The sequence below is a fragment of the Chiloscyllium plagiosum genome, unplaced genomic scaffold (assembly GCF_037043375.1).
Source record: "Chiloscyllium plagiosum isolate Xiang-an unplaced genomic scaffold, Cpla_swu_hap1 HiC_scaffold_24, whole genome shotgun sequence".
NCBI classification, from domain to species: Eukaryota; Metazoa; Chordata; class Chondrichthyes; order Orectolobiformes; family Hemiscylliidae; genus Chiloscyllium; species Chiloscyllium plagiosum.
Genome location: NW_028270162.1, coordinates 19,509,304 through 19,535,579, shown reverse-complemented (window position 1 = coordinate 19,535,579; position 26,276 = coordinate 19,509,304). Strand labels below are relative to the sequence as shown.

The window sequence follows — 26,276 nt, the reverse complement described above, 5'->3', positions numbered from 1 at the left end:
TGTGAAGTTTATTTTGTTTACCCCTGAGCTAATTTCAAATTAAGTAGAACTGATTGCAAGGCTAGAACTTGCATTTGACATAGTTAGCCACTGCATGCATTTCACATGTAGATTTCTACAGTACAGAGTTCTTAAACTGGTGCAGTGTAAGTGCCTGATTAATGTAGTTGCCCCTTGGAGGGCCTCACATTGCTTACAAATTGAACTTGCATCTTCAGAGAAAAAACTTACTCTCTCTATTCCAGGTGTGGTAACAGCCTTTTTTTCATTTATATTGCACACTTGTAATCCCCATGACTTGGATGACACAGACCACACTTCGCAGAGAGTGTTGCAAGCTCAGGCTGTTAATTTAAATGATCTCTAAAGCTTTATTCCTTTTTCTTTGCATTCCCTGTTGACCGTATCAGTTCTTAAATTTTACCTATATCCTACCACAGCTCTCTCATTTAAGTCTTCATCTCTAAACATTGCCTGCTGAGCTCTGGGCCTACAGCTTAGTCATGCCAACTGTCAAAATATACTGCCTCTGATAACCCCCTTGACTTTTAATGAACAGACCCCCTGGGTTTTGGAAGGACAGCCCCAACTGGTAAGTGATCAGTGATTGTGCTGCTCATGATTGATTTACCATTAATCCCTGGACTGGTTGCATTCAATCTGCAGACTATGGCCAATTACTGATTGTAATGGGATGGAACCCCTGGCTCTGACCATATCCAAAGCCCTGGACTGAGATAAAACACTGCCCTTGACTGATTATAAATGTAGGAACAGAAGCAGGCTATTCAGCCTACCCAATCTGTTCTTCCAATAAGTGAGATCATTGCTGATTTGATAATCCTCAACTTCACTTGCCTGCTTTTCCCATAACCCTTGATTCCCTTTCAGATTTAAAAGTATGTACAATAGCCATGAATATACTTACTGATCCAGCCTCTACAGCCTTTTGTGGTTCAAAAATGTTCCATAGATTGAGAACCTCAGACAGAAGAAATTCCTTCATCTCTATTTTAAAGTGAGTCTCATTTTACTCTGAGACTATGCCCTCTGGTCCTAGATCATCCCACAATTGGTGACAACCTTTCTGCATCTACCCTGTCAAACCCCTAAGAATTGTATATGCTTCAAGAAGGTCTTTTCTCATTCTTCTAAACTCCAATCAGTACTCAACCTCTCCTCGTAAGAAAATCAATTCATAAATTATAGAAACTTCTCTGTTCTGCTTCCAATACCAATCTATCTTTCCTCAGTTAAAAATCATACAACACCAGGTTATAGTCCAACAGGTTTATTTGGTGGTACAAGATTTCAGAGAACTGTTCTTTCATCAAGTAGCTAGGGTCACTAGCTATCTGATGAAGGAGCAATGCTGCAAAAGCTTGTATCTCCAAATAAACATGTTGGACTATAACCTGGTATTGTGCGATTTTTAACTTGTGTCCACACCAGTCCAACACTGGCACCTTCACATCATATCTTTCCTTAGACAAGGGGACCAAAGCTGTTCACAGTTTTCTAAGTCTGACTTAACTAGTGCCTTGCATTGTTTTGGTAAAAAAATCCTGATTTTTACATTACAGTGGGATTTTGGAGTAATTATTCATAGACCTCTGCAGTTAACAACGCACATGAATGCGACAGTTAAAAAGGAAGATGAGACACTTGCTTTCAATAGTCGTGGCAATGGTTGTAAGAGCAAGGAGGTAATGTTGGAGTTGTCGAGAGCGTTGGTTAGGCCACAGCTAGAGTACTGTGGGCAGTTCTGGTCACCTCACTATAGGAAGGATATGATAGCACTTGGATGGGGTGAGGGTTGGCAGTTGGTTCAGAAGAGGTTCACCAGGATGATGCCTGTGATGGAGCATTTGAGCTATAAGGAGAGACTAGATAGGTTTTGTTATGGAACAGACCTAACCCCCTCAAAATATATTGAGATGACATAGACCCTAACTTTTTGTTATTTTAAAGGTAAGTGTAAGGCGTGTTCAGGTGCAGTTCAGTTGGTCAAACTACCAAGCTTAAAACAAAACACACGGTTTTTATGTACAATAGCGCCTCGACATACGAACGACCCCGTTCACAAACAAATCGGTTTACGAACAGGATTGTACGTAAAATTTTGCTTCAATGTATGTACGAAATTCAAGGTACGAATGAAGGTACGAACGCAAAAAGCCCATGGTTTCATTGTCATTGTTCTGCATTGCTACGCACGCTTTGAACGCAAAAGCTCTCGGGCCCCGCGTGATCTTATTCAGTTCGTCTTTGGTGCACACGTTGTGAGCATCCAACATCCAAGCATTCTTACGCTTTTTTTTGTTTTTTGCATTAAACTAGCCCTCATTATGGCTCCCAAGAAAGTGAAAAGTGGTTGTGATAGTGGTGTTAAGAAGCCTAAACGTATTACTGTAGAAATGAAGGAGGAAAAAAGTAGCTAAATACAAGAATGGTGCTCGCGTATCTGATCTCGCTATGCAGTACGACATGGCGAAATCGACTATCTGTACTATCCTAAAAAACAAAGAGGCACTAAAGGCAGCTGACATGGCGAAAGGAGTGACTATTTTAACGAAGCAAAGGCCTAAATTGTTAGACAAGGTTGAAAAATTATTATTAGTTTGGATAAATCAAAAAGAGCTTGCTGGAGATAGTGTTAACGAGACTATAATCTGCGAGAAGGCTTTACACATACACTGTGATTTATTGGCGGCACTGTCGAGTACAAGTACTGCTAGCATTGAAGAATTTATAGCTAGCAGAGGCTGGTTTGATAAATTTCATCGACGAACTGAAATCCATAGTGCAATAAGGCATGGAGAAGCGGCTAGTTCGGACAAAAAGGCAACGGAGGACTTTGTGAAGGAATTCAATAAATTTGTCGAAGATGAAGGTTATGTCTCACATCAAGTTTTTAACTGTGATGAAACTGGACTTTTCTGGAAAAACGAATGCCCAAAAGGACCCACATAACCCAAGAGGAGAAGGCACTACCGGGCCACAAACCAATGAAGGACAGGTTAACACTTTTATTGTGCGCGAATGCAAGTGGGGATTGCAAGATTAAGTCTCTATTAGTCTACCACTCTGAAAATCCTCGCGTTTTTAAAAGCAATAATGTGTTGAAGGCTAAACTCCTGGTAATGTGGAGGGCAAATAGCAAGGCTTGGGTCACGTGAATGATTTTTATGGAATGGTTGACAGAAGTTTTTGCACCAGCTGTCAAGGAATATCTTGAAACAAATAATTTGTCACTTAAGTGTCTTCTAGTAATGGACAATGCTCCTGCCCATCCTCCAAATTTGGAAGAAGACTTGGACATTGAATATGACTTCATAAAAGTAAAGTTCCTTCCTCCCAACGCCACTCCTCTCATCCAAACCATGGACCAGAATGTCATTGCAAATTTCAAAAAATTATGTACGAAGGCTCTGTTTGCCAGGTGTTTCCAGGTCACCATCAACACAGATTTGACCCTTGGTCAGTACTGGAAGGACCACTTCAATATCTTCCACTGCATAAGCCTTATTGATAAGGCATGGAACGAGGTCTCTTTCCGTACGTTGCAGTCAGCCTGGAGGAAAGTTTGGTCAGATTGTGTACCTGAGAGATACTTTGAGGGTTTTGAGGAGGAGACATCAGTAAATGTAGTGAACGAGATTGTGACCCTGGGCCAAAAGATGGGCTTGGAGGTCGATGAGGATGATGTGGCGGAACTGGTGGAGGACCACAGACAAGAACTCAGCACAGAAGATCTTGTTGAATTGCAACAGGAGCAGGTGAAGGTTATGCAGCAGGAGCATTCTGGAGAGGAGGAAGAAGAGAGGGAAGATGTATCAAGTGTTCAAATCAAAGACATTTGTAGCAAATGGAGTGAAGTGCAGGCTTTTGTTGAGAGGCATCACCCAAACAAAACTGTGACCAACAGAGCAGTGAACATTTTAAATGACAATGTAGTGTCCCATTTTCAGAAAAATCTGCAACAAAGAAAAAAACAAGTTTCTCTGGATCGTTTTCTTGTGGCATCATCAACCTCCGAGAGACAAAAAAGAGAAAAGACTCCGTAAATATCCAAACAATGGTAAAATTGATTCAGTTCGCGAACTTCCTGTTACAGATTAAGTTCGTAAGTCGAGGCGCTACTGTACTGTATAATTAAAGTACTGACAAAATAAAATGGCTTAATTGTAATTCTACCAAAATGCTTAACAAATAATATATCTAAACTACTACTAGCTAACTGTTCCAGTGTAGTAATATTCCATAAACACACCCTTGGCAAAAGGCAAATTCAGTAAAATACACTGCCTCATTCTGGCAGCAAGAAGAGAACCTCAAGTTTTAGCTGTAACAGAGAGCAATAAGAGCTTCTGCATCCAGATTCAAGACCTCAGCCACAACTGAAAGCTAAAACTTAAAAAAAAAAAAAATTCCTGGTTCTATGGGAGCTTGACCCCACCCATTCAGGCTGTTACCATTGTTCCAACTTTTATTTTAAAAAAAACTCAAGGTCTCTCAAACTGTTTATTTTATTGGCTTTGGAGAAGACTGCTTGGCATCTCTGTCTCAATCTTTCTTTTTAACATATGAAATATAAATATACCTCTTAACGACGTATTATTTGGATTGTTTACTTCAGAGCATAAAAGCTGAGGGGGAAACTGGATTGAGCTATTTATAACTGGGGGGGTATGGTTGAGAGATCACCCATGAGGGGGGCATGGTTTTAGAATAAGGAGCAGAAAATTCAAAGGGGATTTGAGAAAAAAACAATTTCACTCAGAGGGCTGTGAGAATCTCAAATGCACTGCCTGAGAATGCAATGGAAGATGGAAAGCTTCTAAACTGAAAAAAAAATTTAGATGAACTCTTGAAATATCAAAAAATACAAGGATATGGGACAAGTGCAGGAATTTGGGATTAGCACACCTCTAGTGGTAGTTAGTGTTGGTTGACATTTGATGAAGCAAAGTGCCATACAGGAACATGTCCATTCCCTTTACTGATTATTGCTGGCAAGCATGACGAGCTGCCAGTTTTTGTCAGTCTGCATGAAAAAGCAGGGCAAAAGAGAAGTATTATAAGGCTGTGTAAGTTCTGAATAAGATGCAAGGTAGCAATGCTCTAAGCAGCTGTCGTCATTGAGTGTGTGTGTGAAGAGAGCAAGCTCGGAGCCCTGAGATGCACCCTGTTCTGATGCATGAGATGGGTGTCTGTCCCTGAAAATAGTGGTCTGTCAGTCATATTGCCATGAAAGGTGTTGGTGCATTCCAGAATGCAATATTGAATTGGTGCGTTATATTCTAAATGAGTCAGCGACGTGTCACGATGTGAGGCCGGTGCATGTTTGATGCCAGTCTCCATGCTTGAAGACTGCAGGCTGTTGTTGTCCGTGGAGCATTCCCTGAGATATTGAGGAACAAGCAATGAGCTGGAGTTACCAGTTATCCACTTAGACTTTCATGTTGGGAATTGTAACTCTTGTTTGTCTTCATTGCCTGGCAAAATAGCAAACATTATAACTGAGGTGCAGGTAAGAATTGGATTTTAATGCATGTAATTACGCCTCTCATTGCTCGCGAACAATATTCTGGCAATAAATCAAAGGTGAAAAAAGCTTATTTTTTAAATTCGCGTTAAGAATTTAATTTTTACAATCTTGTCATATTTTACCAACTGACTCACTAATGCCCATGTCATTCAGGGGCTGGAATGGTTATAGGCAGAATTTTTTAGATGCATATTCAGACTAATTGTCAGTGGACCCAAGGATTATGCGTACTATGTCATTTCCTCGTACTTCCTTCCCAGGAATGTATTTCAAACTTGGATGTCAATTGTGACAGCACACGTTTCATAATTTTAGGGAGTCAGTTTGCTCAGTAGGCTGGGAGGCTTGTTTGCAATGCAAAGTGAAAACACCAACGCGGGTTCAATTTATGCACTGGAGGAAGTTATGATGAAGGACTCTTCTTTCCTACTTCATCCCTTGCATGAGGTGTAGTAAACCTCAGGTTAATCTCTTTAATGAGAGGGCAACCCTGTGGTGCTTTGAGACTATGACATCTTTACCTTTACCTTTAAATAATTGCAGCATGCACACTGAGACAGTGATAAACCGTAACGTGTTTCACTTAGCACTAAAAACACAATGTGAATTTATATAAACCAATTTGATAATATCTGAACAACTGCTGGCGAATGGTAGGCACGTCCAATGAAGATTAAAGCCAAGATCTATCATTAAATTTCTTCCAACTAGAGTGAAGATATTCAGGCATTAATATTAGCCATATATTTAAAATGTTTTTGTAATGTTTGTAAGATCTTATGGTTCTGTTCAGGTATGTCTAATAAATTGTTATAATCTTAAAATGGATGTTTGGTTTTCAACAGGTATGGTAGATATTGCTCGTCAGACTGTCGAGTTCCTTTATGAAGAAAATGGTGGCATACCTAGAGATCTCTACCTCCCAACCATTGAAGACATTAAAGATGAAGCCAATAAATTCACAACTGATAAAGTTCGAAAAGGTAGTTATTTGTCTTGTATCAAGCTTAATGGACTTATTGTGTAGTTTGTAGTTCAATTCCCTGAATTAGCCCCTGACTACTGGGAGTATTTCAAATGACACCTCAGGAGCGGCATGTTCCTGTGAGAATGAAGGCTAGGTATGGCAAGTTACGTGACCCTTGGATGACCAGGGATGTTATACCTTGGTCAGAAAGAAAAAGGAAGCGTACATAAGGTCTAGGAGGATGGGAACTGATGAAGCCCTTGAAGTATATAAGGAAAGTAGGAAAAAATGTAAACAAGGAATTCGAATGGATAAACAGGGTCATGAAAAGTCATTAGCAAACAGGATTAAGGAGAATCCCAAGGGTTTTTATACATATATAAAATGCAAGAGGGTAGCCAGGGAAACAGTTGGCCCACTGAAGGTCAAAGCAGGGAATCTGTGTGGAGCCAGAGAGGGAGATGAGGCCCTAAATGAAATTTTTGTCAGTATTCACCAAGGAGGAGGAGTTGGTGGAAGATGATTTCAGGGAAGGGAGTGATGAATTTTTTGCTATTACAAAAGAAGAGGTTTTGTGCATCTTAAAAAGTATTAAGATAGATATCAAAGTCCCCAGGTCCTGATGGAATCTGTCCAAGAATATTGAGAGAGGCAAGAGAACAAATTATTGGAGAATTGACAGACATCTTTGCATCCTCTTTGACCACACTTGAGGTCCCAGAGGACAAGAAAATAGCCAATGTTGTCCCATTGTTTATGAAGTGTATCAGAGATAATCCTGGAAATTACAGGCCTGTTAGTCTTATAGGTGGTGGTAGGGAAATTATTGGAAAAGGTTTTCAGGGACAAGATCTATATGCATTTGGGAGCAAATTCTATTGTTAGCAATAGACAGCATGATTTTGTGCAGGGGAGGTTGTGTCTCACTAACTTGATTGAGTTTTTTAAGGAGGTGATGAAGGTGATTGAGGGAAAAGTGGTTGATGTTGTTTACATGGACTTCAGTAAAGTCTTTGACAAGGTCATACATGGCGGACTGCTACAAAAGGTCACATGGTATCGGGGTAAGCTGGCAAGATGGATATAGACCTGCCTTAGTCATAGGAGATAGAGCGTAGCGGTGGAAAGATGTTTTTTTCAAAATGGAGGGCTGTGACTAGATATGTGCCACAGGGATCAGTGCTGGGACCTCTGCCGTTCATAATCTATGTAAATGATTTGGATGAAAATGTAGCTGGTCTAATTAGTAAGTTTGTAGATGATAAAGATTGGTGGAGTTGCACATAGTAAGGAGGATTGTTCGAGGATACAGCAGGATATAGATCAGTTGGAAGCATGGGCAGAAAGATTACAGGTGGAATTTAATCCAGACAAACGAGAGGTGATGCATCTTGGAAGGTCAAGTACAGATGGAAATTGTATAGTGAATGACAGAACCCTTAAGAGTATTGATATGCAGAGGAATCTGGGTGTGCAGGTCTACAGATCACTGAAGGTGGCAGCTCAGGTAGATAAAGTAGTCAAAAAAATCAGTGGCATGCTTGCTTTCATTGGAAGGAGCATTGAGTATAAACAATAGACAAATGATGCTGCAGCTTTACAAAACTTTAGTTAGACCACACTTGGAATATCATGTACAGTTCTGGTCACCACATTACCAGAAGGATGTGGATGCTTTGGAGAGAGTACAGAAAAGGTTCTCCAGGATGTTGCCTGGTATGGAGGATTTTAGCTATAAAGAAATGTTGGATAGACTGGGATTGTTTCACTGGAATGCAGGAGGTTGAGGGAAGACCTCATAGTTTATAAGATTGTGAATAGCGTGGATAGAGTAGAAAGTATGAGGCTTTTTCCCAGGGTGGAGGGGTCAATTACTAGGGGACACAGGTTCAAGATGCGAGGGTGGTTGATGTGTGAGGCACATTTTTCACTCATTATGTTGAGTGCCTGGAACAGTTTGCGAGAGGAGGTGGAGGAAGCAAATAATTTAGCAACATTCAAGAAGCATCCGGACGAATACTTGAATAGGAAAGGAAGAGAGGGATATGGATTGTCTAAGTGAAAAAATTTTTAGAATGGAGGGGCAAAATGTGTTGGTGCAGACTTGGTGGGCCGAAGAGCCTGTCCCTGTGCTGTTGTTCTTGCTTTGTCCTTTATACTGAATTCGATCAGGAATGAGCTACCAGAGTGAGAGGTGGAAGCAGGTACAATGACAGCATTTAAAAGACATCTGGATAGGTGTACGAATAGGAAGGGTTTAGAGGGATATGGGCCAAATGTTGGAAAATGAGACTAGGTCAGATTGGGATGTCTGATCGGCATGGGGCAAGTCGGGCCAAAGTGTTTGTTTCCATGCTGTATGACTCTTTGGCTCTGTTTGCTTTTGGTTCTGTGCCCATTAGTTTCCTTGTTTTACCTGTTACAGGGTAGACAAGCAGGAGGCTGGAAGAACACAGCAAGCCAGGCAGTATCAGGAGGTGGAGAAGTCAATGTTTCAGGTGTAACCATTCTTTAGAACGGGGGGTGGGTGTAAGGAGAGCTGCAGATGGGAGGGGGAAGGGAAGGGGAGATGGATGGAGACAGGTGGAGGTTACGACCTGGTTGGTCGATGGGTGGGATGAATCCATTGCATGGCTGAGAGGAATTGAAGGGCTGGACTGGGAAGGCCCCTGTTACAATGCCATTTTCACGTTGCACTTGCGCTCTGTTTTATCAAACAGAATTGCTTTTGTTAAAGGACGTCTTTCAGCAATGCAATCAAAAGTCACAGTCATTTTCAATATAGTAGCAATAGGGGTTAATGTAAATATCATTGACAGCACTGTTGAGTCCTCATCGTGACTTTTGAGCAACACTGGTCTAGACCAACTGTGCTTTATTGATGACCTGAGCTGACATTGTTTTACATTGTTTTAAAGGACCCAGTATGGTCCAGAATTAATGTAAACCTGCCCTCTGTTAGAACATAGAACAGGCCCTTTGGCCCTCGGCGTTGTGCTGACCTTTTCTCCTACTCCAAGATCAAACTAACCTACATATCCTTCATTTCACTATTAGCAATGTACCTATCCAAGAGTCACTTAAATGTCCTTAATGTAGCTAACTCTACTGCCACTGCTGACAGTGCATTCCACACCCACCACTCTGTGTGAAGAATCAACCTATGACATCTTCCCTAAATCTTCCTCCAGTCAACTTAAGATTATGCCTCCTTGTGATAGCCATTTCCACGCTGGGAAAAAGTCTCTGACTATTCACTGTATCTATGCCCCTCATCATCTTGGACACCGCTATCAAATCACCTCTCTCAATTGTGGGCAAAATTGTTCCAATACCAGTATCATATAATTGGTCATCTGTTTTTTACAGGCCTAACAGTGGTGATCCGGTACCCAGATAGTAATAATCTTAACAGCAGCACTGGTGGTACTGCTTTACCAAAGTTTGCCATCCGAGGAATGATGAAAACCTTTGGCTTGAATGGAGTTGTTCTTGACGTTGACACGGTAAGTTACAAAACATTTGAGTCGAGAGCAGTAATTACCTGAATTCATTAAATGAATTTCCGATGTGCTATTAATGCAACAGAATGTGAGACTAGCGTGTCGTATCTTTTGGGGCAGACAGAAACTGGAAATTTTGATTGGGACTGCAACTGATATCAGTGACTCTGGGTTGGTAATACACAAGGTTTTGCTCAGTGTCTTACTAGATAAGGAAGATGTGTAAGCTGAAGAAAATTAGAAAGTGGGAGCACTGGTTGTCTTGTTCTACAGAATGTCAGAAAACCGTGTGCCTGCAATTATTCTTATTGTTTTTGACACCACATGAGCCATGCTTCAGTGTTTAAAATACATGAAATGTTTGAAATGCTTATTTCAGTTGTGAATGAAAAGGCACATTCTGAAGCTCAATAGAAGAATGCAAGAAAATGACTTAATGATAATGTAATTAGCCATTTCCACATCTGTATGTTTAAGAACTACACAATTTTCTAGTGGTAGTGAGCACATTAAGTCAATTATTCACAACAAAATTTGGAATCTTTTGTTTCGGAAAAGGCTGTTTTAGGCAACTCAAGTAGAGAGCAATGAGAAGTGCCCAAGTAAATTTGGATACTTCTATAAAACTATCTTTTGTAGTGGGTGAACTTTTTAATACACTCTTTATACCAAACCCTCAAAATGACAAGTGTGGAGCACTGAAGAGAAGGGGCAAAGCAATCACTTTTTGATGTTTTAATTCAACCTGTTCAGATGTAAGACACACCTTTAGACGAGGTAGGTGTTGAACCAAGGCCTTTTGGCCAAGAGGTAGAGAGACAAATAAATTTCATTGGCTATAAATGCAGCAGAATGAGGGACCAGTGTGTTGTATCTTTTGGGGCCAGACTGAAACTGGGACTGGATCTCCTGTTCACCAACTGATATTAGTATAACTGATATCACTACCAACAAACAGACTCCACCACTAGGATACATTTCCCTCCCCACTCCTATCAGTGTTCTTGGAGACCATTTCCTCTGCAACTCAGATCCATTCTCTCCCCCCCCCCCCCCCCCCCCCCCCCCCCCCCCCCCCCCCACTCCCTCCACCCCCCCACTCCCTCCACCTACAACCAGCCCACACCCCCCTCCTGGCACCTTTCCCTGCCACCACAGGAAGCGCAAACCCTGCGCCCACACCTCCCCCCTCACGTCCATCCAAGGTCCCAAAGGATCCTTCCACATCTGAGAGAAATTTACCTGCACCCCAACCAATACAGACTGTATTTGTTGCACTCAATGTGGTCTCCTCTACATCGGGGAGACTGGACGCCAACTTACGGATCATTTCAGAGAAATACTTCTGAGACACCTGCATCAACCAACCCCACTGCCCCGTAGCTGAACACTTCAACTCCCCCTCCCAGTCCGCCAGTGCAGGTCCTGGGCTTGTATTGACAAACTATAACCATCCAACATCTCATCTTCTGTCTTAGGACCCTGCAACCATATGAGATTAATGTGGACTTCACCAGTTTCTTCAGTTCCCCTCCCCTCACAATATCCCAGTCCCAAACCTCAAACTCAACACAGTCCTCTTGACCTGTCCATCACCTTTCCCATCTATCCTCTCCACCCTCTTCTCCGACCTATCACCTTCTCCCCCCAACTTCATCTACCTATCACATTCTCAGCTACCTTCCCCCAGCCCCATCCCCTTGAATGTATCTCTCATCACGCTCTGAACTCTGATCTCCAGCATCTGCAGTCTTCACTTTCTCCTAACTGATATCAGTAACTGAGTTGTCAAAAATGCGAAGTTTTTTCCGGTGCCTACCTAGATAAGGAAGATGTGCAGTTACTGTAGTGCAAGATCCCTTCCTGCCATTGTAAGCATAAGTCATCTTCGATTCTAGTTGTTCACCTATTTGTCTATTGACATTGCTGTTGCTATTTAATAAAACACTACTATTGCTATTATGGTCCACGTAAAACAACCATTCCATTCGTTTTCCCCAATTTAGGTAAATGAATTAGTTCAGGTGGAGACGTACTTAAGAAGTGAAGGTGTGCTGGTTCGTTATTGGTACCCAATTGATATGCTGGAGCGCCCTCCTGCCGGATACAGACGCACAGCTGCTTATGGACTAGTTACTCTGGACAACACAAACATCCAGATACACAAGTGAGTGATACTTCACTTTAAAATAAAAGTTTGAAATGTAACGTCCAGTTTGAAGACCTGAAACCAATGCTTCCACCTGAGATTAGAGCTTATCACATGCAATGTGGACACGCAACCCACTGAAATTCCATTAAGCTGAGTCAGTGATTTTGTTAAGAATGAAATTACACAGGTTAAATTATTGGAACGCTGTGCACTTACCAAGCATAAGTTTAGCTCTTGATATACTTACACATATCCACCACAAATGTCAGTCAATTTTAAAACACACCAAATAAAACCATAAGAAAGGAGAACATTGGCATGACCTGTAAAGAGACAGTAAAGCCCTCTTTGTATTGCTATCACTAATATTAGCTTTATTTTCTTAATGTAGCGATGGTTTTTCCCCCCGATGGCCGTAAATCTATAGTGCGATTTTTAGGATGACAGGAGAAAGTGAGGACTGCAGATGCTGGAGCAGCAGGTCAGGCAGCATCCAAGGAGCAGGAGAATTAACGTTTCGGGCATGAGCCCTTCTTCAGGAATGAGGAAAGTGTGCCAAGCAGGCTAAGATAAAAGGTAGGGAGGAGGGACTTGGGGGACTTGAATACCTATCGCATTTCCAATGCCCCTCCCCCAAGTCCCTCCCCCCTGCCTTTTATCTTAGCCTGCTTGTCAGTTCGGAAATGCTCTTGATGTATAGTAGTGTGGCTAGTCCTTTGGGTTGCGGCATGTCCTCGTTCCGTTGTCTTTCCCAGATCGTTTCCGAACTGACTACTGTGACCACCAGGATTCATAACAGCACACAAACCAATAGCCACTCTCAGACAACAACTCACCAGAACGAAGGACCCAATACACAGCATGAGCAAAACCAATGTAGTGTACAAAATCCCATGCAAGGACTGCACAAACCACTACATCGGACAAACAGGAAGACAGCTAACGATCCGCATCCACGAACACCAACTAGCCACGAAACGACACGACCAGCTATCCTTAGTAGCCACACATGCAGATGACAAGCAACATGAATTCGACTGGGACAACACTACTATTATAGGACAAGCCAAACCGAGAACAGCCAGGGAATTCCTAGAGGCATGGCACTCATCCACAGATTCAATCAATAAGCACATCAACCTGGACCCAATATACCGACCACTGCAACGGATAGCTGGAACTGACAACCGGAAGCAGCAGATTCAAACCACTATAAATGCCGGAGGAAACACCACAGCAGCGCTTCACAGAAGGCTCCCAAGCACTGAGGATGTCACCTAGACGGGACGAAACGTCTGCAACACAAATTCCCAGCTCAGCGAACAGAACCACAACAACGAGCACCCGAGCTACAAATCTTCTCACAAACCGTAAACAGGCTTTCAAACCTTAAGCTGTGATGTCTTCTGATAAGTTTATTTTTCTGCTTGAACTTAAAATCTCTACATTGCACTTTGGCATTTCAATTTAGTTGTCAATTTAAACAAAAAGGTGTACAGCAAGTGAAACATACCAGATGTTTGTTCCTTTAAAGTGGCAAAAGTCTATAGTGATGTTGTAACCTAATACTGTTGTAACCTAATAACTTCCTCTTCCTCCTCCTCTGAATTTGTCAGAAATTCTTCGTGTCCGTTTGTATGTTCCTGGGCAAGTGTGTTAGCAGGTTTTTCCATTACATACTTGTATTTTTCTGTGATTGCCCACTATTAAATACATAGTCTTCCAAAATGGCAATCAGAAAGTATACCAACTATATTTCTTTTCCTCCTCCTTGAGCTAGTGGCCTCAAGCCAGTTGATCTTTCCATTGTTTCCCCTGGCTTCTTGGCCAAAACAATACACATTGGAAGTTGAACCTGACATTTTCCTGGTCGATGTGGATCACTTTGCCAAAACTACTGAACGTTGGATCAGGTTAGCTTTAAAGCACTTAAGGTCTGTGGGAAGAAAAGTATTCACAGATTGAGAGTAAGTGCACAGCGTCCCTTGTCTTTAATAAACTATCCATGGAGTTCAGTGTTGTAAGCAAAATGACCATTACCTGAAGCAGTTCTTAAAGCCTAATCACTTTCAGCATCAAAAGTTGAGTCCTTCATTTCCCTTACTGTTGTTATTGGTGCTCACTTCAAATTTCAGTAACTCTTGCTCATTTCCCTCAAAAATGTAGAACAGAAGTCAAATACAAAGTTGAAAATGATTTTTTAAAAGTGCACCAAGTGACAAAGGCTGCACATTCTGACACTTGAAATGTGGTCATTGTCACTGTCAAATGTGAACAGAATATTTATATTTCTCATATCATCTTTAATTTTTTCTTTAAAAGAGCAGTTGCATCTAAGTGGTTACATGCATTCTCTGCACTGCCTTTGTTCTCAAATGATTGTCCAAAATGATCAACTTTTGTCAAGATTTATTTGATAAAAATCACATCTGCAGTGAGCTGTTATTTCCTTTTTGTCTTGTTTGTCTCTCTTTGCCTTGTTTGTCTCTCTTTGCCTTGTATATCACCTGCACTTCAACAAGATGCCGATGAAACTCTTGTTGGTTCACTGTATAAAGTGAGCAAAATGAGAGTTTCCAGTTTCATTCTTCAGTCTAATACGAGTGTTCGTTGGATTGAAAGAATGATAAAGTGGTAATAGAAAATATTTATCCCTAACCTCCAAACAATTGATCTATCACCACCAAATTATGCAGTTAATAATTGTGGGGACAGAGGGGATGCAGTTTGTACAGTAATTGATAGACTATTATAAATCGTATGTTTTTGATTGTTCCTGATTTGTTTTCAAATCTCTTTGGTATGTTTTCACTTTTTCATAACTGCTTAGAGAGTTACTGCGCTGTGAGGCTTCTTTGGCCAGACTCTATTGCCGGATGGCATTGCTGAACATCTTTGCTCCCAAGTCACCCCACACTTTCACCCGGTTGTTCCATATCCCTGCTGTTCGTGACATCACATTGGAGCATCTGCAGCTGTTGTCCAATCAACTTCTGGCCCCACCACTCTCAGGTTAGTAATGACAAACTGAGGTGAAGCTGAATGATAAACTGATTGTAAATTTTCAAGTAATAGTAAAATAATTGCAGCTTGTTCAGGATCTGTCCCCTTCCTGACGCAGCAGTTTGGGAAAGGAACAAACTTCTGTTCAACTTTTAATTGCTAATATTTGTTGGCAATTTTACATCTTATTAACACATCAAAACAAATGAATTGAAAAGAGAAAAGTGAGCATAAAGATGAAAATCTGTCGACAAGTTAGCTACAATACTGTTTGTTTTTTTAGCTGTATACCAAGCAATATAAAAGAACACAAACAAAAACAGAAATTACTGGAAAAGCTCAACAGGTCTGGCAGCATCACTAGTGAGAAATCAGAGTTTGTTTTGGATCAAGTGGCTGTTCTGAGGAAAGGTCACTTGACCTGAAACGTTAACTGTGTTTTCTCTCCAGTGATGCTGTCAGGCCTGCTGAACTTTTCCAGCTATTTCTATTTTCTTTCCGAATTACAGCATCTGCAGATTTTTTTGGTTTTTTTATAAAAGAGGACAAGTTGAATTTACTTGGTTCTCCTGGCTGCAGAATGGGAAATAGAAAAAATGCTTTAAAATCTGCGACGCGAACATTCAGCTTTATTCTTTTCTAGCTCTTTGTGTAAAGAATATTTCCTATATAACAGTTTTCAGTGCTGAATGTTAAGAATGAGCTGATATTTTCTATTTGGCTCCAGTTTGATAGTGTAACTTTTGTATTAAAGCAGCAGCCATAATTCATTGTCAATGTTGTACTGTTATCCACACCTCAAATGTAAGAATGAGCAAAGTAAATGATACCTGACAGTTGATACTATTAATGATAGTCTTAATAAAATTTAATTTAGAAAAATATTATTTATCTGTCTTAGTACCGACCAGGTCTTCCTAGTTCATGCAATCCTGTTGTGGTCTTTTTTTTTTAATTGTTTAGTAAGCTATTCATTAGAAGTACATGGGAGTGGCATATTGAGACACTTTAGCTTTTTAGTTTTTTTTCATCTTCCCTTGGTCTGTTGTTTGGACTGGTGAATAAGAAATTTGTTTAGTGGTGTATTGGAAAGGAGTAAGTTTCTCTAACTGGTGTAGCCCCTTTAGACCATTTAAATGACATTGGGATCAATGAAGTTGGGAGCCACAAATAATTGAGATCCTAGTTGATATCTCTCCGTTGCCAAGAAGGGTTTGTGTGTGTTCAATTCTGTATGTGGTGAGTGTATAAATGAGTAGGTGCAGTATTCATAAAGAAAATTAGTAATGCCAAGTATTTAAAATAAGACTCTATATGAAAAAGAGAGCTTGGAGAAATGGTTTAAGAAATTTGTTGTTCATCATCCCCTGCAGATGGAACAATCAGCTCCAATTCAATTCTTTTGGCGCAGTCCCTCCAGCATTGTAACCAGGGTCAAAACTGCTCTCCTACTGACCTGTTCTACCAGGGCAATTCCAATTCCATCAGGGAATGGCTTACAGTTGCTATCACACGAGCCTTACACCAGGGTGAAGAAAGTTTGTTGGATTTAACAAAACAGATCTGCTCTTTCTTACAGGTAGCATTTTTTCGCTTTCTATTTGACTCATCTGAATTTAACATTTTTTCAATTAAACCATATTTGTAACTATTATTTTATTATAGTTGTATATATTATTATATAACTAAAATGCAGTACCTTGGTGTCTCATTGATCATGTGCCTTAAAGGTATCTCTATAACATCAGCCAATGAGGCACTAACGTTTTGATACGTCATTGAGAAACTTGGTTGGAGGCAACAGATGTTCAGCTAAATACAATCCTGATTAAAAGAATATACCTGGAAGTTAATTGACAGCACCAATCATGAGTTTTAAGACCCTCAAGATTGTAGGAGCAGCAAAATGAAGGGTCTCCACAGTTTTGAGATATTCTAAAAGATTGAGTAAAATATGAACTGATCTACTGTTTCAGGATGGACCCATACCTCAAAGTTCATATAGCAGTATACAGGTTGACTCTTTTGGTGGCTTTTCTCAAGAGGTGGAATGTTTGAATAAACATTCCTGCAATAACAAGAATGTGTTAGAAGTAATCGATACTCGATGTTAAATTGTGTATGTCTTTGCTCTGATTTTCCAAGCTATGTTGAGGCTTCAAACCGTGTTGTTATTTGAGTGCTCAGGTTCTAAAATGGAAGAACGATGTAGAACTTGTATAAAAATATAATTTCTCCTTAGTGATAAGAAAGGGAAGACATGCATTTGGGTTTGTTTTAGATTTGTAATGAATGTAGTACAGGAGTATCTGAAGATTTATTTTGTTTCCATGCATTTAAATGTGGTCTTTAAACCCTTGATGTAAATAGAGCAGACAAAAAGAGGAAAACAGCTGCTGTTGTCTGGCTCTAGGAGTCCAATAATACAAAGTCAGAACAATCCAGAAGTCTGGCGGTGTGCAGATTCTTTGATAGAAAACAAAAACTAGGAGAGGTACTGATATTAACCGTTTCTAAGCAGTCTGGCCTGAAAGGAGGCCTGTAGTGACTTAGAAGTAAGAAAGACAAGGCTAGAAGCTAAAGTCTGATGAGGGAGAGGGAGGCATGCTGCAAGGTGGTTGAACATGAGTTTAAGGAACACAAGCTGAATAGTGTGTGTGTACTGTGTTAGCATTTTCAACAGTTTCAGGAACAGATATTAACAAAAATAGTATTGCTGAAAAACAGATTTTTTTGTAGAAGCTTTGGTATTGCGTTCATCAGGGCAATTTGCAAGAAGTACCACAGTAAAGGAGAGTACTGATTGGATGGTAGAGTTGTTGCCATGGAAAATGCACTAGTTAATTATGATGTTTAACTGCCAAGCTTTGGTTAAATTTTAAGTAAGGCATATTGCCTCTAACTGGTCAAGGCATTGCCCTGAGAAATGGCCAGACAATAGAGATCACCTATTTTGTTGCATTTAAAGAGGTGAAATGTGTATGTGTTCTCTCTGTCTGCAAAGAGCTGGACATGTGTGTTAATATATTTAACTTGCAGTCGTGCAATCATGCCATACTGTGAGCCCAACTGGCAGTCCTAAGTTGGTTGTATACCCAATAAGTGTTGCAAGCGCAGGCTGGTTGGGTCTGGTCTGACCCTTGCTTATTGTAAACAGCTGACAGATATGCTGTTTGATATAAAGAATCAGTCTTTGGGATGTGCAGCCTATTTATCTAATAGCACAATGCCACTGAAATGCATATGCCACGTTACTCATTTGTGTGAAGGCAGAGCATCTTTTTGTCTTAATGGCAGCATCTTGCTTGTGATGAAAACGCTATATGTTGATAGTTACACCTGTTGATCAAGCTCTTGACAAACCTTTTCTTTGAGAGTAATCTGAGAAATGGGGCATTTTTTCAGTCCAAAGAGTGACCATGGGGCCATAGAATCCCTGCACTGTTGAAATAGGCCATTTGGCCCAACAACTCCACACCGAACCTCCAAAGAGCATCCCATCCAGACCATCCCCCTGCCCTTTCTGAGTAACCCTACATTTCACATGGCTAACGCACCTAACCTACACATCCCTGAACATGGGAAATTTAATATGACCAATCCACCTAACTTGCACGTCTTTGGACTGTATAAGGAAACCAGAGTACCCAACAGAAAGCCACACAGATGTGGGGAGAATGTGCGAACTCCACACAGGCAGTTGCCTGAGGGTGGAATTGAACCCAGGTTCCTGGTGCTGTGAGGCAGTAATGCTAACCACTGATATACCTTACTGTCTCAAATGGCCTTTCATGAGTTGCAAGATAAACAACAAGAAATGCTTTGACCAGGATAATGTTTGATATTTTAGCATTTAGCATGCGTTAGTGAGCACATGGCTGAAACCTTTTTTTATAAGATTGCCAAAAAAGGCCAATTTTATACTGCATTGAAACTATAAAATGGTGAAAGTGAGGACTGCAGATGCTGGAGATCAGAGCTGAAAATGTGTTGCTGGAAAAGCGCAGCAGGTCAGGCAGCATCCAAGGAACAGGAGAATCGACATTTCGGGCATAAGCCCTTCTTCAGGAATAAAATGGTGCCCAAATATTGAATTCGTGTGGTGGACAGCACCTTTTCCAGCCACTGGAACAGTGCTTTTCTGATATTCAAAACTTTTAAAATACGTGTTCTTTTTTTTTCAGCTGCTAAAGCTTGTGAATGTAGAACATTTTGAAACAGAACAGTAAGCACGAGGCAGGAAAATAATATTTTGTTTAGGAGGTACACTTAAAATCCCCCACCTTTCATCCTTTGCATGTTACATATGCAAGATGGAAAAACATCCAGTCCCTTCTAAATGTTTTATGATTCAATGCAACTAGGCAGATTTGAGAATCCTGTAGCACTCTCACACCCTGTTTATCTCAATTGCTCAAGCTGTGACAATGTAAAATTTGCTTTCTCAATTTGGTACATTTTCTGTAAATAACTTAATGGATTTAAGAGATGAATAAATAGCTACTGGACAAATGATGATTGTGTTTTTGTGTCTTTCTGCTTTATTTTAGAATTAGTGTTTGTGATTTTATATTGCTATGGTTTTGAGTTTATAAGAGGATTAAAATTGCTTTTTATCAAAAGTCCAGTAACAGCAGTGCTTTTTTCAAATGCTGTTGCATTGTAGCATTCACCAGAACAGTTCCCATCTGAAGAGTTCCCAGTGACAGAGTCAAAAGTGAGCATGGATGTGCATTTTCCTGGGGCTGCCTTTGTAATGGTATCATGCAAGGAAAGTCCAGCAGGTTTTCGGAAAGAGTAAGTATGATTGAAACAAGTTGAATGAAATAAGCATTTAGAAGAGGTTTCAATGTTTAATTAAGCTTGTACATTTGGTCCCTCAATCGTGCAGCTGCATTTGATATTTTATGTAAGTGTTGTATTTTATTCACAACACCCAAATAGGTTCTTTACTGCAGTACGTGAAACACTATAGTCATTCCCCAACAGGTAAAGAAATGGTTGTACTTCTGTAAAGATTGAATGACCTGGTCTTAAGTGACAATTATCTAAATTAGAGCTGGATTAGATTGCAGCTACAGAAATTGAAGAACATGTTTGCACCATAGGACTGTATTCATTTTTGGAAAGATCTTCAACCTCTTTGAATTTAATTTTGTCCAATTAATTATTCCAGTTGTTGCTTAAGCTTGCCATCATAAAGGCTTCCAGTTCAAAACCATACAGAAATATCAAAGGTTACTGGCTGAATGTGAATGAAAAATTATTTTTACAAGGGTTCTTATGGTCCATCGTTACTGCCCTTATGTCTGGTCCAGGAAGCCTGGTAAAATTCCCATCTGCTACAGAGATGTGTCATAACATACGTGAAAGCGTTGATGAAAAATATCTGAAGTTAAATCCTCCTTTCCATGGAGGTGTGTTGGAACATGTGAAAACAAGTTGATTAAATAAGTATTTTGGTTATTATATCAATATTTTTCTGCTGCCAAGCAAATCAAATTGTAGTTTAATTGCTGGTAATGACAGATTTGACCAGTCATGCATTACATAAAAAGAACAGGCCCACATGATCCAGGCAAATCAGTGATTATCCCACAGTTTTGTTTAGACTCCCTACAGTGTGGAAATAGGCCCTTCAGCCCAACCAGTCCACACCAACCCTCTGAAGAGTAACCCACCTCGACCCATTTCCCTCTGACTAATGCACCTAACACTATATGGACAATTTAGCATGGCCAGTTCACCTGAACTGCACATCTTTGGACTGTGGGAGGAAACCGGAGCACCCGGAGGAAACCCACGCAGACAAGGAGCGAATGTGCAAACTGCACACACGCAGTCCCCTGAGGCTGTAATCGAACCTGGGACCCTGCTGCTGTGAGGCTGCAGTGCTAACCACTGAGCCACCATGCCGCCCCTGCAACAGTCCTTTTATATTTCTCTGTTAACAAGGTGCTGGTTACTCTAAACTTAGCTTCAAGGAATAGCAAATTACCTTCACTTTAAAGAAATAGGAAAGTTCACCAGTACAATCGTTTGGCTATAACACATGTTTTGTAAATGCAAATTCACTAACGCGATTGACGAATTGGGGACACTGTTTCTAAAGTGCAAACTTTTAAAATGTGTGTTGGCTGTAATGGATGATTACATTGCCAACACTTCAAATGCTGTTTCTAAAGCGTGATTTTTCTATAATGCGGGGTTGCTCAAGAACGCAACCATCATGTTATAGAAGAACTACTTGTATTTGATGGATCAGCTCCATAATGTTCACTGCCACAAGTGAGAGCTCGACCATTGTTCTACTGATAAGCATGTGTCTTAAAAGCTTAACTAATGCTTTAATGGCTATGGAATTTATATGGAGAATACCTATTTGAAATGTGAAGGCTGTGCTCGACTTAAACTTGGTGACCGCCTAAGATTTACAATTATAAATAATTCTTATCCTTTTGATTTCTTTTTATTATTTAGTTCTTCTCTGTATAAGGCTCCTTGGGTTAGAGTGTTGGTGTATGGACTTGGTCACAAAGTACGAAGAAATGGACAACTTAACCTCACAGAAACTGTCTGTTACCCGAAAGATGCATCACCTACCAACACAGGGTTGACTCCACCTCCCACCACCAACCAATATCCTTCTGTTGTCATCCCTACTGACAAACTGCATGTCAAACTAGGTATGTCTAAGATAGGAGTACCCCTGCAACTATAACTAACTGAATATTAGAATAAAGCATAAACTTTACAAAAAGGTACTGGGCTAGATTTTGCAGAAGTAGACAGGCTGGAGGAACACAGTAAGTCAGGAAATATTAGGAGGTGGAGAAGTCAACATTTCTGGTGTAACCCTTCTTCAGGACTGGGGGTGGGTGTAGGGAGAGCTGCAGATAAAGAGGGTGGCGGGGCCAGGCAGGTGAAGTTTGGGGTAGGTGAAGACAGGCAGAGGGTACGACCTGGTTGGTCACTGGGAGAAATGAATCCGGTAGGGGGCTGGGAAGGGAGTTGGGGAAAGGAAGGGTGGTTATTTGAAATTGGAGAACTCAGTGTTGAGTCCTCCGACCTATAGGTTGTCCAGACGGAAGATGAAGACTTGTTCATCCATTTTTGCAGTGTGGTTCGTTGTGGCAATGAAGGAGGCCAAGGATGGTCATGTCGGAAGTGGAGTGGGAAGGGGAATTAAAATAGTCGATGACTGGGAAGTCCGGTTGGCCCCGGTGGGCCTTGCTGAGGTGCTTGGCAAACCATTCCATAAGTTTATGTTTGGTCTCCCCAATGTAGAGAAGACCGTATCAGGAACACATGATGCAATAAACTAGGTTGGAAGAGAGGCAGGTAAACCTCTGTCTCACCTGAAGGACTGTTTGGGGCCCTGGATGGTGGTGAGGGGGGTGATGTACAGGTAGGTTTTGCATCTTTTCCAGTCACAAGGAAGGTACCTGGCGGTTCAGGGGGTTTGGTAGGGAGAATGGTGCAAACCAAGGACTGTTGAGGGGAACGGTCCTTTAGGAAGGCAGACAAGGGTGGTGGGAGGGGGAGATATTCTTGGTGGTGGGGTCTAGCTGGAGATGGCAGAAATGTTTAAAGATGATGTGTTGGATGCAGAGACTGGTGGGGTGGTAGGTAAGGACACAGGGACTCTGTCTTTATTGCATTTTGGAGGGGGGAATGGGGTTTAGAGCAGTGGAACAGGGAATTTAGGTGGTGCAGTGGAGGGCTGTCTGGATGACAGGAAAAGTATGTTTTTCGAAATAGACAGACATCTGGTATGCTTGGGAGTGGAATGTTTCCTCGTCTGCGCAGATGCGACAGAGGTGGAGGAATTGGGAGAACAGAATGGAGTTCTTGCAGGATACTGGGTGGGAGGAGATGTAGTCCAAGTAGTTATGGGAGTCTCTGGGTTTGTAGTAAATGTCTGTCTGGAGATCGTCGCCAGAGGTGGAAGTGGAGAGTTTAAGAAAGGTGAGGGAGGTGTCCAAGATGGACCAAGTGAATTTGAGGGTGGGGTGGAAGTTGTGGGCAAAGTTGATGAACTGCTCCAGTGCTCCTCAAAGAAAGCTGCCCAAAAAATCTGAAACAAAGTCTAGGAGATCTTCAGGTGTCTAACTGCTGTGATGTTATCGAGCAGGTTTAAGCAACCATTTCATTGAAGTATGAACAGCAAACCAAGAAGAAAAGTCACTGAATTCTTTCACTTTTAAATTTTTAGAAATGGTGAAATAAATAATTGGCACATAAACATGGAGTTAAGATAGAATGTCAAACTTAAAAATTTATTTTTAGAAAAGTGAAATCTTAGATTATCATGCAAAACATAACTATTGTTTTGTGATCAACCAAGTTGTTTCACAGTAATCATGAATTTTGCATGTCTTAAAAAAACCTCGATGCTTTTCCAGATTTTGTTGTACAGAGACTGTGTGATGCAACAAATTGTCATCAGTTCATAAATTTCCAATTCATTTCAATCCAGAATGGCCTCAACAGTCTGAACATAGAATCACTAACAGCAGTTTTTGGATTTCCATATTTTAGTGGAGTTAACTAACCATTTAGCTATCATTCTCTCAAAATCCAGGGCAATAAGATTTGATCCTAAAAGAACAATTCTCCTCAATTGGCATTTTTCTCAATAAATTCTCTGCCTGGAAGGTGTTGATCTGCAGACACTGTTCCACTGTTATTTATAGCCCTGCCAGTATCAGGGAGGAATACTCCAGTTTTATTCTCCAAGCTTTAATCCAAATTTTGAAGTCAATTGTAGTGCTTCACTTAACTATAATAAGCTTTGCTTGGTTTAGGAATTAAACCTGAGACTATCTAGTCTCTATGGCTTAATGATATGCAAAATGCTGCCTTTTCAATTGGCTTTGGTAGTTATTCACTAAATCATCAAGTAAAATAAAGTTTGTTTAGACCCTTTTTCTGCTCTCTAGCTCTTTTCTGTTATTGTAAATGTTTGTTCTTGTTCTTACTTTCTTTGGTAAACTGTTTTATTTGATTTTCAATTTCCTCTACCAAGGTGTCTCCCCGCCACCTGGCGCAGTGCTGGTGTTAAACTCGTTGCCTCTGGAATTTCCTCTGGCACTAGCATTTGCTGAACAGTTGTTAACATGGAAACTTGGCGAAAGTGATGGGAAATCTGAGGATGAACTTGATGACGTTCCTGAATCAGTTCTCCTGCAGGTTGTTGAACTGTTTGGTAAGACAAGTTGCCAGTAATAGATTTGAGGAGTGTGGATCTTTTACATATTTTATTCGTAAATGTAAATTTTTATGTACCTCCCTAATGACATCTCGATTCCAAACAAAACTGAATCAATTCTATGATCGATTCGGAGAAAAGGTAACTTGTTAGTACCATGCAATGCACAAGAATTGGCTAGATCTAATTGGTGTGCTGGTACTAGCAGCTGGAAACCCTTGTATAACTGAAGATTTTACAAGTTAAGATCCATTCTGAAGATACCATGCCTAGTATGTTCCATGGGATCTGAGAGACTTATCATTGGTACATCCAAATAAAACAAGCTAATCTATTATGGGAGGACCACAGCCGAACCACCTCATCTTCATCTCTCCAATTGCATATGTTTCAACTGGCCTCATGGGTTAGTGATAGGCACAGCAAGACTCGCTGAATTTTTTTCTCCCCCTCATTTGTATGCAGTGTAAAGTACTTTGTGGGCCTCCTTTGTGTATTTTATGTAAATATTATGATTAACTTGACTGAACTTTAATGCCTTTTTTTCTGCATTTGATTACCTCCCAAAATTATAGCCAACCTCCTGTGGACCACAGACCTATCCCCCAGTATAAAGGAAATGATATTCCACCTACTAGCTGAACTGCTGCGCAAAATCCATCAGCTGGAACAGAAAAAGAATCCAGCTGGCCTATCTTCATCCATTGCAATCCAGCTAAACCCATGCCTGGCTGTTCTGATGGCAATACAAACTGAGCTGCGGAAACTGTATGATGAGGAAACACAAAATTGGATGACTGGGAATAGCGCTGGTATTGGAATTGGAGCGACTGACCAGGGCCGCTTCTCCACTTATTTCCATGCATTGATGGAGATTTGTCTTGCTGTTGCAGAAGTAACGCTACCAATCAACATGAGCACAGTGGTTAATGTGATGACCTCCACAAGCGCACCGAGTCTCAGTGATTCTTCTTCTTCCTCTTCGTCTTCACCTGGGCAGACACCACAGAGCCCCAGCTTGCTATCCAAAAGGAAAAAGGTCAAAATGAAACGGGAGAAAACATCAGCAACAGGAAAACGACTAACCTCAAGAGGCAGTGAGAGTGATGCATCTATCCTGAATATTGGTGGCAGTAAACCAGAGGACATGCTGTGGTTCCATCGGGCCTTGACGTTACTCATGATCCTCCGTCATCTGACCAACAAGGACCCGCAAGGTCTTGGAGTGACGAATGATGCCATCTCAGATGCCTGCCAGGCTTTAGTAGGCTCCACCTCCCACAGCAGGTTACTGGTGATTTCAGGGATACCAACGCATCTTGAGGAATGTGTTGTCCGAAGTGCCATTCGCAGGGCTTGCAGTGCACATGGTGGCATTTTCAAAGATGAAATTTATATACCGTTGCAAGATGATGACCCTAAAAAGCTGAAAGTGAAAGTTGATAGCAGGTTGGAATTGGATAAGTCAACAACAGTCAACAGCATCGACAGTATGGATGTTAGTAGTGGTAGCAGTGTCACACCAGCTATGAGTATGAGTGCTTCTGCCTCTACTAGTCAGACCTCAATTTGTAGCTCTCAGTGCGTTTCTCGGACAACAAGTGATCTTTCGGTAGACCAGTTTCAAGCAAGTCATGATGTTGCTACACCACAGGGAATGGTTGATCCACACACTGTATCTAGTCAGGAGAGCTTGGACCTATCCCTATGCAGCACTGGGAGCTTGGGCAGTCTTGGTAGTCTAGGAGAACCCATGGACAGTGCAGACTCTGCTTCTATTTCTGATGTAGGATCTATGTACACAGTCACGTCACTGGACAATAATCCACTTGTGACACGCCCCATCAAAGGTTATGCCATTGTTGAGGTAAGGTTACGATTTGCCATTC

At 41.0% G+C, this 26,276-nt stretch overlaps 1 protein-coding gene across 4 annotated transcripts in view; it reads left to right on the top strand.

The window, feature by feature from the left end:
• Positions 1-26,276, top strand: part of hectd4 (HECT domain containing E3 ubiquitin protein ligase 4) — a 295,048-nt gene that overhangs the window by 215,881 nt on the left and 52,891 nt on the right. For 3 of the 4 annotated variants that reach the window (XM_087999963.1, XM_087999964.1, XM_087999962.1), the window contains exons 53-61: positions 6,397-6,534; positions 9,888-10,024; positions 12,028-12,188; positions 15,004-15,185; positions 16,550-16,755; positions 19,843-19,973; positions 21,657-21,862; positions 24,205-24,384; positions 24,963-26,254. In XM_087999963.1, coding sequence (XP_087856089.1) covers positions 6,397-6,534; positions 9,888-10,024; positions 12,028-12,188; positions 15,004-15,185; positions 16,550-16,755; positions 19,843-19,973; positions 21,657-21,862; positions 24,205-24,384; positions 24,963-26,254 — 2,633 coding nt within the window. The remainder of the gene's footprint in view (positions 1-6,396; positions 6,535-9,887; positions 10,025-12,027; positions 12,189-15,003; positions 15,186-16,549; positions 16,756-19,842; positions 19,974-21,656; positions 21,863-24,204; positions 24,385-24,962; positions 26,255-26,276) is intronic. The other variant, XM_087999965.1, reaches the window with a different exon arrangement.